General features: G+C 25.6%; 1 protein-coding gene and 1 non-coding gene across 3 annotated transcripts; one reads left to right on the top strand and one right to left on the bottom strand.

Annotated features, from left to right (window-relative positions):
* Nucleotides 1–4516: 4516 nt before the first annotated feature.
* Nucleotides 4517–4588, top strand: Trnad-guc (transfer RNA aspartic acid (anticodon GUC)). The gene has a single exon. It is a non-coding gene; the product is annotated as a tRNA-Asp (tRNA).
* Nucleotides 4589–6024: 1436 nt separating this feature from the next.
* On the bottom strand, nt 6025–14525 carry LOC127066367 (cytosolic carboxypeptidase-like protein 5). Of its 2 annotated transcripts, XM_051000004.1 has the most exons (14): nt 14286–14525; nt 13987–14201; nt 13588–13745; nt 13046–13338; nt 12542–12880; nt 12187–12458; nt 11921–12074; nt 11718–11814; nt 11317–11623; nt 11020–11227; nt 10704–10865; nt 7125–7268; nt 6722–6971; nt 6025–6522 (listed from the first exon to the last, which is right to left on the bottom strand). In XM_051000004.1, the coding sequence occupies exons 3-14, from the start codon at nt 13691–13693 to the stop codon at nt 6260–6262; spliced, it is 2595 nt and encodes an 864-aa protein (XP_050855961.1). In that variant the 5' UTR covers nt 13694–13745; nt 13987–14201; nt 14286–14525; the 3' UTR covers nt 6025–6259. The 2 variants fall into 2 exon arrangements, with proteins under 2 accessions (XP_050855961.1, XP_050855960.1); XM_051000003.1 differs by having other exon boundaries at nt 13987–14525.
* Between the last annotated feature and the right edge of the window lie 978 nt (nt 14526–15503).

Here is a 15503-nt window from a genome sequence, read left to right on the forward strand (position 1 = left end):
GAAAAACAGTATCAAGTGTCAAGCTAAATTACTGGATATAGACAATCACCATTTAACCAATCTTAAAATCCAATGCTTGAATTCAATCCTATTTATTCTATTTAATCCAAACCTATAAAATCTAATACTTCATATATACACTTCAGAGTGAAAAAAACATTAATGTATTCTAAAAAAATTTTGAAGGAGAATTTGAACCGCAAATTCTTGATACACTTAATAGAAAACAAATAAAAAACATATTCGTTTGAAATGTAAAAAATTCGTTCCAAAAGGGCAGAAATCTATCCATTTTCTTAATCTAATTCTTATCTAAAAGTAGCATTGAATATATCAAACAAAACAAATGCTTCTTTACTTGATCGTTTTGTGGGAGAAATTATTTAAAAAAGGCAGAAATCAATGTAAACGATGCCAATGCATCATGTAGCGTCGAATTGCAATTTAAAATATAGATACGTTAAAGGATACAACTCAGAAAAATCCGTGTTTCAAAATAAAGGAAACAAAAATGGAACGGCATTTAGTTCGTATTGTGTAAATTGCGGAAACTTCGACCACACAACTTCCTATAAAGTGTCCGAAACTGAAACAAATGCAACAGAAAATCGAAGAGAAGAAAGCGCTTATGAATAAAAACAGAGAAGAAAAAGTAGACTGTAATAAAAAACCTACTTTATAGTAAACAAAAAAGTAAGTAAACTTTAGAAATTGCTACTTAATAAGAAACAATAGATTAAAAGTTAAATAAGATAGAGGAACCTAATACTAATACGCAATACTAATATGCAAAAATATCAAATACTAAACTACCCAAATTGTATAAAGAATAGTGCTAGAAAATACTATTATTAAATTAAGTTTACAAAATAATTTAAGGTTTCTTATAATCGCAGCATACACCGCGACAAGTAATTGCAAAAAAGAATTTAAGATGGAACGATAGAAACAAAAAATCTATTCGAATCCTTAAAATACACAATCTGTAAAACTATTATCTATTAAATCTTTTTTTAATATTTTGCGTGGGTGCTATTTATTATGCAATGATATTTAATACTAATTGTGGGAATTATGTTAACATGAAGGTGAATACACTCAGTAGTGTATTACTAAAGCTAAATTTACTTTATGTCGCTAAATCTATATGGTACATGTAAGAAGTGACATCTCTTTACTTTTTCTCATTCATCTGTGGTGTCTAATAATTTTGTGGCCAAGTTGTTTGTGTGATTTTTCAGTAGTTGTTGGTATGATCTGCTATGCTTAGCAATTTTCTCTGTTATCATGAGTATACCAGTTTTTTTATTTATTTGCTTGTTCAGGATATACCGCTCTACGTTCAAGATGTTTTTTATTTTGTCATTTCTCAATTGATTTTATATTTGTGTTAGAAGTTGTGCCCGGTAATTGACAGGCATACATTTATATCGATTGGAGAACAGTTTTATATATTTGTTATAAATTGTTAGTTGTGATTTTTTCTATATTTTTCGTTTATTGTTCTATTTTTTATGGATGTGCATTTTCCATAGGAATTTTCTGTCTAAGTATATTCCAAGATATTTAATTGTTTCTTATATAATATAGTATTTAATGATAGTATGACGTTATTTAGTTTAACAAGAGAGCTTGTTTGTTTTCTGGTAGTGAAGAAGAGATGTGTGGATTTTGTAAAGTAGATTTTATCCTTCATGTTTTAAACCAATATTCCATTTTATTAAGGTGTTGTTATAGTTTATTTGAAGCTTCGTATGGATTCTAGTCAAAGACTAATATTCTTTGCGTCATCAGCAAAAATGACAATGACAGTGACATGAAGGTGAATTGTTGTCGGGAAGTCTGATATATAGAAAGTATGTAACAGTGGTTCTAGAACACTATCTTGTGGGATTCCTGATTTAATCGTATAAAGAGAAGATACAAACTTTGTTATGTGTTGACCTAAAAAGTACTTTGAGATATAATTTTAATATGGAGTAGAACGACATTGGTAAAACTTCTTTAATCTTGATTATAAACTGATGTGTCAGACTTAGTCGAAAGTCTATAATACGTCCAGGAATGCTACAGAGCAATATTTTTTGTCATTAAATGTTTCGTAATTTTATTGGCCAGTCTATGGATTTGTTCACTTATGGTATGTTGTTGTTGAAAGCCGAATTGATGTTGTGAAATCAACTTATGATTATTAATTGCAGATTTCAGTTTACAAAGGAATAGTTTTTCAAACAACTTGGAAACGATTGGTAGTAGACTTAGTAGTCTATAAGAGATTACTTCCTCTGGTGGTTTCTCTGACTTGGGAATTAGTATGATCTGTGCTATTTTCCAGTAGATAGTCTATTCTAAGCATTGCATTGTAGATTACGATCAATAACATGATTGCTTTTTCAAAGAGTTTTTTTAAGATTTTATCCGTTATTAGGTCGATGCCAGATACTTTTTTTACGCTGATATGTTTGCGAATTTCATAGTAGATTTCATCTGGTGAAAAATATTTGATTGGGTGTAATTGTGGTGCTTCTGCACACTCTGTTAGTCTAACATTTTCTTGGTCACTTATTTGATTTGCTATCAGTTGGAATACTTTGAATAGATATGTGGCAAATGTTTTGGCTTTCTCTGTTTCTGGTTTTGCCCAGTTTCTTTGATGGCATGGTTTCTACTGGCTCTTTTAAATTTCTTGTAGACTTCCATAACAAGTATTCCGTGTCTTTGTTTAAAGTAAATTTTTCTAAAAATTCATTTCATCTTTTTTGTAATAGATCTTTCAATTTTCTGATCGCTTGATTAAGTCTTGTTTTATCATGAGGGTGTTTTGTTTACTACCATCTTCTTCATAATGTTTTTTTGTGTGTTATTATTTCTTTTGTATCGTTAAAATAGCGTATACATGTTTTACTGTTTTTTATTATAGTAATATGTATTATATTATAGTAATAGTAGTAGTAATAGTAATAATATAAACTGAACTCCTACAAAGGAAATCATAATAAAATAGCACTATGAGAAAAATCTCGTAGATAATGTAGAAACGTACTCGTGTTTTGATCTTTATTAAAAATAATATGTAATGTTCACTAATTATTAATTTTGCAAAAATAATCGACAAATGTATATATGCATTTGTCATCAAAAACAAACAAAATTATACTGTTGCTGTGTCCTATTTAGCACAGAATACCGCGAAATTCATTCATCCATCAGTGGAGGAAATAAATATAAGAGATTGGATAGTAACGCTTTATTAAATTATCAAGTAAGAAAAAAAAATAAATGAATTCATTATTTTCGTTTACCTCGATACAATAAAAAGAAACATCACCAGAATCATTTGCCTCGAACCTACGATTCCCAAATTACGAACTAGATGCTTGCCAACGTGCTACGCATTGCTCGTAGAATCCCTGTTTTTTTAATGTATAAATCTTAATAAAAGGACCTATAAATTTTGCAAAAATTGAATAATATTTTTGAAATTCAGATCCATTGGCACGAACGATTATTTTTAAAGCTTCTTAAAAAATTCGAAAAGCAAGGTCTTAAATTAAACCTTCGTCTTTAAAATGAGACCTTGTTCATCAAAATCGGTTAAGAATTACGCCTGTTCTCATCGCTGGCGGAAAGCCATTACAAAGCCAGGGGTGATGATGAATGGCCGCAATAGGATTTTTCCCATTCGCGTATACATATGCACGTACATATAACATGTAGTTGATCCTGATTGGAGCACTTATATTTCCGATTGATCTCTGTCATCTAACAAAAGAACTGATATATACCAAGCTTTTATATAACGTGCGTAAATTATAGAAAATAATGGGACAGGTTTTCATAACTTTGTATGAACATTTTTCTGCTCGATGATACAAAAAATCAGATCTTTCGAATGAAAATGTCTTAGAGTATTTTTAAGTAAATATAGATTATTAGAATTAAATTACACCAAATACATTATCACACATAAATTGTACGAAAAAGCAAAGACGATACGTATAGATTTATTCATCTTAAAATTAATTAGAAATCACTGGGTCCATGTTTACGAAGTAAATTCAAATAGTCTTATTTATAGTTCAATATATAAAAATCCGTAATATTTCGAAACAATAGGGCACATCGGTTATATTCCGTCTGAAACATTTATTTTTAAATAAAGTAGAATATATTGAAAATTCAAATAAAATTAATATTGAAAATTATTATCTACAGACAAAAGTAACAATCATAGAGAAAATACTGAGAAATATTGGTGGGTTTAATACATAAAAGGATATAAATATGATCATATATTAAGCATTAAAAATAATTATATAAATAAATAGGAACTTTTACTTTTTATATAAGTAAGCAAATAAAAGGATTGTCATTCTTATACTCACGAAATAATATTGTAAAAATATAGAAAAACTATTATTATATAATACTTTATACCATTTAGATAATTAAAAATAGTGGATAATATATTTGATGTAACTTATATAATAAAAATGATCAAGTTTAGATAATCTCATCCTCGGTAGTATAGTGGTTAGTATCCCCGCCTGTCACGCGGGAGACCGGGGTTCGATTCCCCGCCGGGGAGGGTTATTTTTTATTATTTTTATATTTATTTTGTATTTCTTTCTTATATTTTACTTTTTTTAATTTTATTTCAGTATATATATAAATTAATCTAAATTCACAGCTAAATATAGATTATAAGCATGTATGAATATGTACATAAGTATATTTGTATGTGCACATGTGAATGAATATATGAATGCATAGCGTGTAATATATGCATATGTATAGATAGATGGTAAATACGCGGTTTGAATATATGTTTGTGCGGATGAGCGCACATATATTCACAAGTATATAATCTAGAGCTAATTTAAAGAAATTAAAAACCATACCTAAAAACAAAAACTCGTATATATCGTCAATACATTTTTTGCAAACAGTTTTCTGTGACTAAGTATAACCAGAGATAATTAATCTTGGTACCTACGTAAATCGTAGCAATGCATGCAATAATAATCCTAATAATTGTCCTGACACTTACTTCGGAACCATTAGTTTGTTATTCTTTCATGTAACATGCTGTTATTCTTTTTATACTTTTTGTTGAATTTTGTATTTCTTTAGCAGAAATATATATATTATGTTTAAAAAAGAGAAAAAAAGTGATTAGTATACTCACATGTAATTTCATGACAGAAAGTATTCAAATTTTTAATTTATTTTTCTTTATTGATATATAATTATAATTCGTAATATTTCTTCTTTAATCTAAAAAGAATAATTGTACAGTTTTCTACTATACATTTATATGTCCCTATTTATTTTACTACATTTTTAGATACGACGAAAAGTATAAGAGCGTGTGTACGTATGCGTGGTGTTTATACTCTATTGTCTAATAAGATGAATAAATTAACTTGAAATTTATACCAACAGTTACATACTGCGAAGTTACATAAGTAAATTAGATTCAATTTAGCTTTCAATTTTAACATAGTAAGTATTTCAAAAAATTTTTATTTTATAAAAAAAAAATCGATGTGCAATGAAATTAAATAAAAATAAATTAAAATTGTACATTTAGGAATATTTAAAATAATGTTAGCCATAAATGAATTACATCGATCGTTTATGTCTATTCTTTTTCCAATACGAAAATATTGAATTTTTCCGTTAATCAATAGATCAATCAATCGGTTTATATATATACTTTTACATATATTGATGAAAATAGTCGTAATAAAACAATGGATTTATTTTTTTTAGTTCGCATAACAATAAATACTAATAGATATTAACTACTATGAATATGCAGCAAAGAAATTAATTCATTAAATGCTATAAATGTATATGTCTATATTATGAATATAGGCCTAAATGATTATATATTCATACAAATGTTTCACTAATAAATTTACATGACAATTTATAAAATTGTTAATTGTCATTAATAAAATTAAATGACAACTAACATTTTGTTATACTAATATTAGTATTCTTTTTATCATTTGATACATTGTAGAAATATAAATATTCAAGTTAGAAGTTGAATTATGTGATTTTTAATATTTTTATGATTAATATTAAAAATAAATTATTTTAATAATTGTATTCTTAATACATAAAATAATTTTTAAATACTATATAAATAGGAGCTATTTCTTAAAGGTTTAATAGAAAGAAAATAAATATTCATATCTTTGTTACTATATATTGTTTAAACCATGAGTAAGGTTCCAAGTCTTTTTTTTTAATTTTGTAATGAATACTGTGGGGCAATCCAACTTGCCAATAAAGTACCTAACACGAGTTGTGCAACAGGTAAGATTGAAAGTGGTAAATTCACTGCTGGACCTTGAGCAGATCCATGATATGTACTTCGTAAAATCCAGCTTCCAAGACCTACTGATTTGTGAGTACTAACAAATAATGCTGCTAGAAGAATATTTCTAGGTAACCACCGAGAACATAAACCCCAATATAAACAGCATGTGAAAAGTTGTGCGATGCAAGCTGAAATATTGAAAAAAAAAGAACAATATTATAAAATTATTAAATGTATGTATACACATACATACACACACAACATACATACATACATACATACTGCTTTTTAAGAATAATACTTAAAACAATAACTATTTTTATATTTTTTTTTATTTTTATGAAATTTTAATATATAATTTGAATTATATTTTCGATAACAACATACCAATTAATATACATAATAATATATCTATAGCTTGCAAGGATGACACATCTGCGGAAACTGCATCAGAAAACCAGTAATATGCTATGATTAATAATAATCCTCGAGAATATCGTCCAATACCAATTATAGAGCAAACATTAGAGTTTATTACAGAAAACTGTAATGCCATTCCAATAATTAGAGGTAACAGAGTACTATATATAATCTCCTTAACATTAACACCAACTAAAGGTGGAGTAGATGCTCCTAACTGTAACATAGGAAATACATTTATATCTTACAAGTTATAATCTTTGATCTTTCACTTGTATTTATGCTACTTGTAATATTAATAATATATAATCATATAATTGTACAATTTTAAAAGTGAAATAGAAAAGAAATTTATGAGAATAGGATTTACCACAAAATATAGAAGAATTGGAGATAAGAAAAATCCCCCAAAATGTCCTATTAAAGTAGTAACCACACTAGTTGGTAGATCAGCTTGTGCTAGCTGACAAAGTGCTAGACTAGAAGTAAATGGCGGAGGCATACAATAAAGTACCTGCAAAAAATATATTGCTTTATTTATATTAAACTTTTCTTTATGACATTTTATATTTTATTTTATATAATTCTTCCAATATATCATTCAACTATAATAAAATATTACTATATATGATAATTTTGTTTAAACAAAAATAACAATAATTATAACAATAATAGAAATAATAACTATGATGACGATGATGATGATGATGATAATAATAATCTTATTTACTTTATTTTTTGTTTGAATATGCACATATCCCATGATATATAGATTTTTATAAATAAATTGTGCCTACATTATGTGAAATTTGTCATGCCAAATTATATAATGTGCATGCAACTCAATGAACTTCATTGATATTTACTTCTATTCCTTTAAGAAGCCATATATTCACTTTAGAATGTATTAATAAATATGTTCCAAGCTTAGCTAAAAAGGGCATCACACCATATATAAAAACCATCACAAATAATATCAGGTAACCATTTTTTAATGCCATATAAAGAGAATGTGGAGTACATAATAATCCTGCTTCTAAATACGTTAGTGGCACTGCAAAGTACCAGACAATAAAATTCCCACTTCCTATACCTATAATGGAACATAATATCCATATTATTTATATCCTACTAAATACATACAGCTATAAAATTATTTTACAGTGGTTAATCTAATTTAACTATATCTTTATTATTTATATATAATAGCCAAATTTATATAAATTAAGAATATTCAAATTTATTATAGAAATATTTCTCCTGTTATTGTCTTTATTTATCCCTACTACTAATGCATTACTTTGAAAACTCCAAGTATGCCTATTTCTTTAGCTTTTTCATAATTAAGTCATTACAATGAGTAATACTAATATAAATATAGTAATATAGTGATATGAAAAAGTAACAATAGCAAAGAACTACTAGAGACTGTGATGTGATAGAAGCAAGAATCCGCTGAAGGATAATTAGTACTGTTTTTCAAATTTAACATTCTCTGATATATATAAGTCATAGATTTTTAATTTATTGTTAGTATTATATTTTTATTATTTTTTTAATTTTATAATATATACCTTATCTAATTCTCTATTTATCTATCATTATTCTAAGATGTATATTCAAATAAAAATAAACATATTTATAATCAAATATATAAATAAATAAAAATAACTATTGATAAAATGTTATTATTTAAAAATGCATACCAATAGTACCTCCTAAATATGGTTGAACAGTAGCAAGTAACATGCAGAGGAGCATAGAGAAGAAAAAGCTATATCTCTTAAATAATTTATTTTGCTTTTTCTGTTGTATTTTTGTATGTTGTTTATAATGCGAATGCATCATTATCTGCTATAAATTAGCCTCAAATAGGATACTTAAGCCTAAAACATATCTATATTTATATCATTCAATGATAATTTATAAACATACTTAAAATTAAAATAATAAGATAAATTTGATTATAAATTTTTTTATTTCTTGTTTAATTATATATATTCATTAAAATATTATTAATATATTACTATTACCTAATCAGTTAACCTTAGTAAAATCAACTTCTTATAATAAGAATAATTAAACAAAAAATCTAAAATTTTTTGTCAAAAATAGTACGAAATTATCAAAAAAATAATATTATCTTATTACAATAGATTGCTCGTTTTCATTACCGACGGATATTTTTGTTTTTTCGGATGCTGCTCTCTGCTGGTCTAATACACAAACTAAAAAGTGAATATGACTAATATTTGAATGCATATGTACATAGTTTTTTGATTGAAAAGTACTTTTTTAATAGTTAAATAGTATTTATAATTTTTCTTTGATAAAATAATTATGAATTATGCAATGCACTTTAAAATGATAAACATTTAATAGAATAGAAAACTTGGATTTATAATAACAATAAAATTAAAGTGAATAAATACATATTAAAATACTATGATTTTATCAATGGTGTGTATATTTAAACATATAATAATGTTAGAGAACATTACAAAATTCATTTATAACAATTCATATAAAACTTAATAGTATTCGAAGTATATTATAAAATAATGTTATTTTTTCTGTGTGTATACATGTGTTCATATGTTATGTAATTCATATGAAGATTACAGAAAAAGAAATATTATATATTTGATTACAGAGAAAGAAATGTTATATGCTACTTTTTTATTTAAAGTGTATGTATGCTAAGTTGCACAGCACATTATGATCAATAAGTGTATGTGTTATATTCTAATGCACATACATACTTTATAAAACATATATTTACTAAAAATTTATTATTTATAATACTATTATTACTTTTCGTTCTAATATATCTTATTCAAAATTTTATTTATCCAAAATGATTATATAGACTAGATGCAATAATTACACATATACTATCTTCTGCAAGTTTTATTTGTTTCATGGAATTCAGTAGATATTTTCGTATCGTTTTTATTAATGAAATATAGGAGATTTTTACGATTGCTTATTGAGATACAATCTGCTTCAATAGATCTTCATGATCCAGAAATATGATTGTTTATACTTCTATGACGTGATTTTCTCTAAAGAAATAGATATCATTTATCATATACACATATAAAGATAATGAGCAATAAATAGTAAATAAATATTATGATCTTAGTTATATGATAACATTTCTCATACAATATTAATGTATCCATTGTTTACTTTGATATTACTAATGCATATTCATATATGAAATCTTGATATATACTAAATTATATTGATTATATTGAAACTACCAGTAATGTTAGAAAATGTCTCGAAATTATTTCATTTATGATTTCATAAAGGGTTATCTTCTATTTATTTCTGAAACTTTTAAAATCGCAATATCTCCTGTATGAATTAATTCGAAACATTACATGTAATTCAACAATGAATTAATATATATATGTATATATATATTTTTCCTTTCTTTATTTCTTATACATAATATATATTAAAAACTTATAAAAACTTATGAAAATTTGTGTATTTATAATTTACTTAAAATTTCTTATAAAAACAGAAATAAATTTTTTTGTTATGCATTTTACTTTTGAACCAAGGACTAATTTATTTTTTTATAGAATATATAAATGACATAATATATTATAATAAGAAATAATTACTGAAGAAATTATAAATTAATTACTCAAAAACTTGTAAAATAATAAACTATTAATTTCTTTAAATTCTATTTAAATAAAATCTTGTTTGAATACTCAAATATAAAAGAATTTAATATTGTTATTTTTATTAATATATTTTATATTATTTTTATTAATAAACTAGTATTTGTTGACATTACTATTCATACAGTAATATATATATATATATATATATATATATATATATATATATATAAATTATATTAAGATAAAACGCATGATGTTATATTACTTTCTAAAATTTTATTTTCATTATCTAAACGGAAATTTACCTTATACGCAGATTTATTGCATGATGCCGAAAGACTATTCATTTGCGTTAACTTCAAATAAGATCTTACACCTCTTAACGAACGATATTGACTGTTTGGTAATCGACTGTTGGGATTATTATTAGTAAGATCAAGGATAGAAGGTCCTAACGCTGCTCCTACCTATAATATAATTATATACATAATTAGATTTTTGAATATATATATATATATATAATTCATATAATGCATATATACACACACACACACACAATATGCATATATATTAAAAGAAAGAAAATCTTAATAAAAATTAAAGGGAAGTAAAATTTTGTACCGCTTCAAACACTGTTGGAGTATATTTAGGAGGTACAAACAAATGATTCGTTGTTTTACTAATACCATCACGAATTCTGGCAGGTATAATATTTACTAAACGACCAGAATTGTAATTACATTCAAGAGTATAACTACGTATAAGGCCTGTCATTTTATACACTGCTACTCGACCTGAACCTTCTCTTGACATACCATCTCTTTTATCACTGAAATAAATACAAACTTATTATTATTGTTTTAAATTTTTACAATTATCAAATACCAATTTTAATACATCAATAATCTATTTACTAACATAAGATACATATTTCTTTCTGCAAAATTACATGATGTAAAATGAAAATTTGGATTGTTAATGGACATCAATTTTGGCAGAAGCATACACATAATAGTATCTTCTGGATCAGTAAAATGATTTCCATACATAAATACACCTTTTTTTGAGGCATGACCATGAAGATCAATATATAAATAGAGACCAGATTCAGAGGATGATTTAGAAAGATCATTTGTTTCAGTTTGATTTGTTGTTTTATCAGTATATTTTCCTTTTAATATGTTTTGATATTCGTGTGTATCGCTAGATAATTCCTGTCCTTCACCTGGATACATTATAATGAATTTATACTTTAAAGATAAACTTCATAATTTAATAAATCTAAATGACTATACCAAATTGACAATGTTGGACCTTACCGCAACATGTATTATCCAAGTTATTAGATGTGAACATACATTCATATTTAACTCCTGTATCAGATTTAGCTCTTTCATTTAATGTCATTAATTTTACCTGGAGGCAATATTAATGAAAAGCAGTAGATATTGTAGAATATTAAGTTATGTTTGACAGACCCATTGTCATAATTTGATGTAATTAAAATATAATGCAGCATTACCCGTTGAAGTAATCTTGTAGGTGTATTACATATAACATTAGTACGCAGATGTTGTATGTCTTTCATTTTTATATTGTTTTTGTTTTTTATACATGTACTTTCTATTTCCGGAGATAACTGTTCCTCTATTATATTGTAAGAATGATGATAATATCTATAATATTACAAAAAATATGTAAAAATATATGATAATATATTTCTACAGAAAAATAAATAAAAAGAACATATGTTAAAAGAAACAGAATAAAATACATCATATATTCTACCTTATTAAATTTCTTGCTGCATATATTGTAGGATGATCTTTTTCAGAAGGATTTAAATACATTCTATTGAGATTTACTCCTTTAGTATCCATTCGATAATGTCCTTTAGCTACACCATCAGGATTAAGCATTGGTATTAACTTGAATACATACATGCGACGTAAATGAAGAGCTATTTGATCTTCTCGATTTAAAAGAAACTTCAAAAACCCATTCAGTACAAAACTGGATGGTGTTTCTCCTGGATGTACTCTTGCACTTATAAAGACAACCTATAAATATATATGTTTAATGAATTAGCACATATTCAAATATTAACATATACAAATTTAGAATTAAAACAAAAAAAATATACTTTCTTATCCAAAAATTTGAAAGGTCTTTCTTCATGTTTTTCTGGAAACATGTTATCAAATCTATCCTCTCTTACATTTAATATATTGTGATAAGAACTTATTGTCAAAACATCTAATCTACGACCTTCTAATGATTTTATTGCACATTCCCTGTGATAATATATATCATCAATACTTGTTACATAGTGTTTCGCCATTCTTATGTCAATTTTTTTTAAGTAGTTTTGTAAATCGGTATATGAAAAAGGATATGTGAAAGCAAAATATGTTACAGCCTTTTGATTTTCTGGGGTATAATAAGTAAAAGATAGCATAAAGTCACTACCAGTTTGATCAACCTGTAGAATTAAAAATAGTATCAGGTAAATAGTAACGGTCAATAGTATAAGTTTTAATTTGGTATTTCTCAAAAATAAATCTAAATAAAAAATACTATTATTTTTATTGTTATATTATATAATTTAATTTTTAAACAATTTTTATATTATTCATAATATAATTACTTTATATGTTGGTCTATCATGGATCCTTTCCCAATGAAGTTGCCCTGGTATTATTTTATATACTGGACACATTCCTTGACTAAACATTCTAACTTGTTTATTTAAATTAACTATGTTGAGTCTGACACAAATACCTGGAGAACATGCCTTAACACCAAAATAAAACCATGTTCGGTTGTTGTTTTGATATTCTGTTCCATGGCAATCATACTTTGTCCATAAATTAAATTCATAATCAAATGTGTCGTCAGAACTTAAACTTTTGCAGGATCTAGTTTCATTTTCAGAAATTGCTATAAATGGACAATTATTGCTAGATTAATATATGTATGTATATAACTCTACATATATAAATCATTACTATTGAAGATATACATGTACATGAAAGATACGTAACAATAATAACATATAATTAAAGATAATGATGATAATTTGCCAATATAAATAATAATGAGTTTAATATTGAGTTTGATAATAAATATATTATTAATAAATATATTAGAATCTATAATAAATACACGTTATAAGATAAAAATAATTACCTATATTACATATCTCTGGTACTCTTACCAACTCAACTTTAGCCAAATTAGCAGAATCAAAATTATTGTAAAATACAAAACCACCACAGTTAATATTTTCAGCCATATCTAACAATTTACTTTTATTGTGTTATTCACTGATTGACTTCCATGTTGAACTGAAACAGACATTTTCATGAAAATATTAAAAAATAATATACGGTTATATGTACAAAGGATAAATACAAAATTGAAAATTTATTGTTACTGTATTGGTTAAGTATTTGGTTACTTAATCTTAATTATATTTACAAATTATTACTACGAAATTAAAATTTAAACTTTAAAATTTATTAAATACTTTATTTTTATTCATTATATCTAAAATTATTTTCAGAAAAAAAATTATTTAAAACTTACGTCCTTGTAGTTTATCACTGTTTGACTAATGACACATCAATAGAAATATTTTTTGTCAGCTGTTCTTTTCTTCCTGATTATAATCATGATATGAGCAGACATGAGTAAAAAAGAAAGAGATGAAGGGCAATCGTTATTACGTCCACTTCACAATTGACTTTGAATTTACGCACGCGTATTTTCCCAGTCATCTAAAATTTCTTTCCTACAGATTGCTGTAGATTTAAATTTTAATTCATAAGATTTATAAAACCGCGATCTTTCCCTTTGAATAGTTATATAAATATGGATCTACGTACTCGATTTTTTTTTTATCATCGAGCAGAAAAATGTTCATACAAAGTTATGAAAACCTGTCCCATTATTTTCTATAATTTACGCACGTTATATAAAAGCTTGGTATATATCAGTTCTTTTGTTAGATGACAGAGATCAATCGGAAATATAAGTGCTCCAATCAGGATCAACTACATGCTATATGTACGTGCATATGTATACGCGAATGGGAAAAATCCTATTGCGGCCATTCATCATCACCCCTGGCTTTGTAATGGCTTTCCGCCAGCGATGAGAACAGGCGTAATTCTTAACCGATTTTGATGAACAAGGCCTCATTTTAAAGACGAAGGTTTAATTTAAGACCTTGCTTTTCGAATTTTTTAAGAAGCTTTAAAAATAATCGTTCGTGCCAATGGATCTGAATTTCAAAAATATTATTCAATTTTTGCAAAATTTATAAGTCCTTTTATTAGGATTTATACATTAAAAAAAACAGGGATTCTACGAGCAATGCGTAGCACGTTGGCAAGCATCTAGTTCGTAATTTGGGAATCGTAGGTTCGAGGCAAATGATTCTGGTGATATTTCTTTTTATTGTATCGAGGTAAACGAAAATAATGAATTCATTTATTTTTTTTTCTTACTTGATAATTTAATAAAGCGTTACTATCCAATCTCTTATATTTATTTCCTCCACTGATGGATGAATGAATTTCGCGGTATTCTGTGCTAAATAGGACACAGCAACAGTATAATTTTGTTTGTTTTTGATGACAAATGCATATATACATTTGTCGATTATTTTTGCAAAATTAATAATTAGTGAACATTACATATTATTTTTAATAAAGATCAAAACACGAGTACGTTTCTACATTATCTACGAGATTTTTCTCATAGTGCTATTTTATTATGATTTCCTTTGTAGGAGTTCAGTTCATATTATTACTATTACTACTACTATTACTATAATATAATACAATAATATAGTAATAAAAATAGTCCAAAAAAGATGAAATAAAAGAATATACTTATATTATGTACATTAGGACACATATGATGATGGTAATTTATGATAATAAAAGAATACGTCCAAACGTTTCTTTTGTTTTCATCCGTATCGTATTCCCCTTGTCTTATCACCTTAGGATCGTAATGCATTTATTTTCATACTGTTTAATCTATACAAATTATATTTAAGTACATTTTTATTATTATTATATTATATTATATTATAT

Source organism: Vespula vulgaris, chromosome 9 (genome assembly GCF_905475345.1).
Source record: "Vespula vulgaris chromosome 9, iyVesVulg1.1, whole genome shotgun sequence".
Taxonomy (NCBI): Eukaryota; Metazoa; Arthropoda; class Insecta; order Hymenoptera; family Vespidae; genus Vespula; species Vespula vulgaris.

Coding starts and splice junctions, on each gene's coding strand:
- LOC127066367 (XM_051000004.1), bottom strand. CDS start 13,693: ATGGCTGAAAATATTAACTGTGGTGGTTTTGTATTTTACAATAATTTT. Junction 11,815..11,920: donor CTACAAGATTACTTCAACGG/GTAATGCTGCAT, acceptor TATTGCCTCCAG/GTAAAATTAATGACATTAAA. Junction 10,866..11,019: donor CTCCAACAGTGTTTGAAGCG/GTACAAAATTTT, acceptor ATTATATTATAG/GTAGGAGCAGCGTTAGGACC.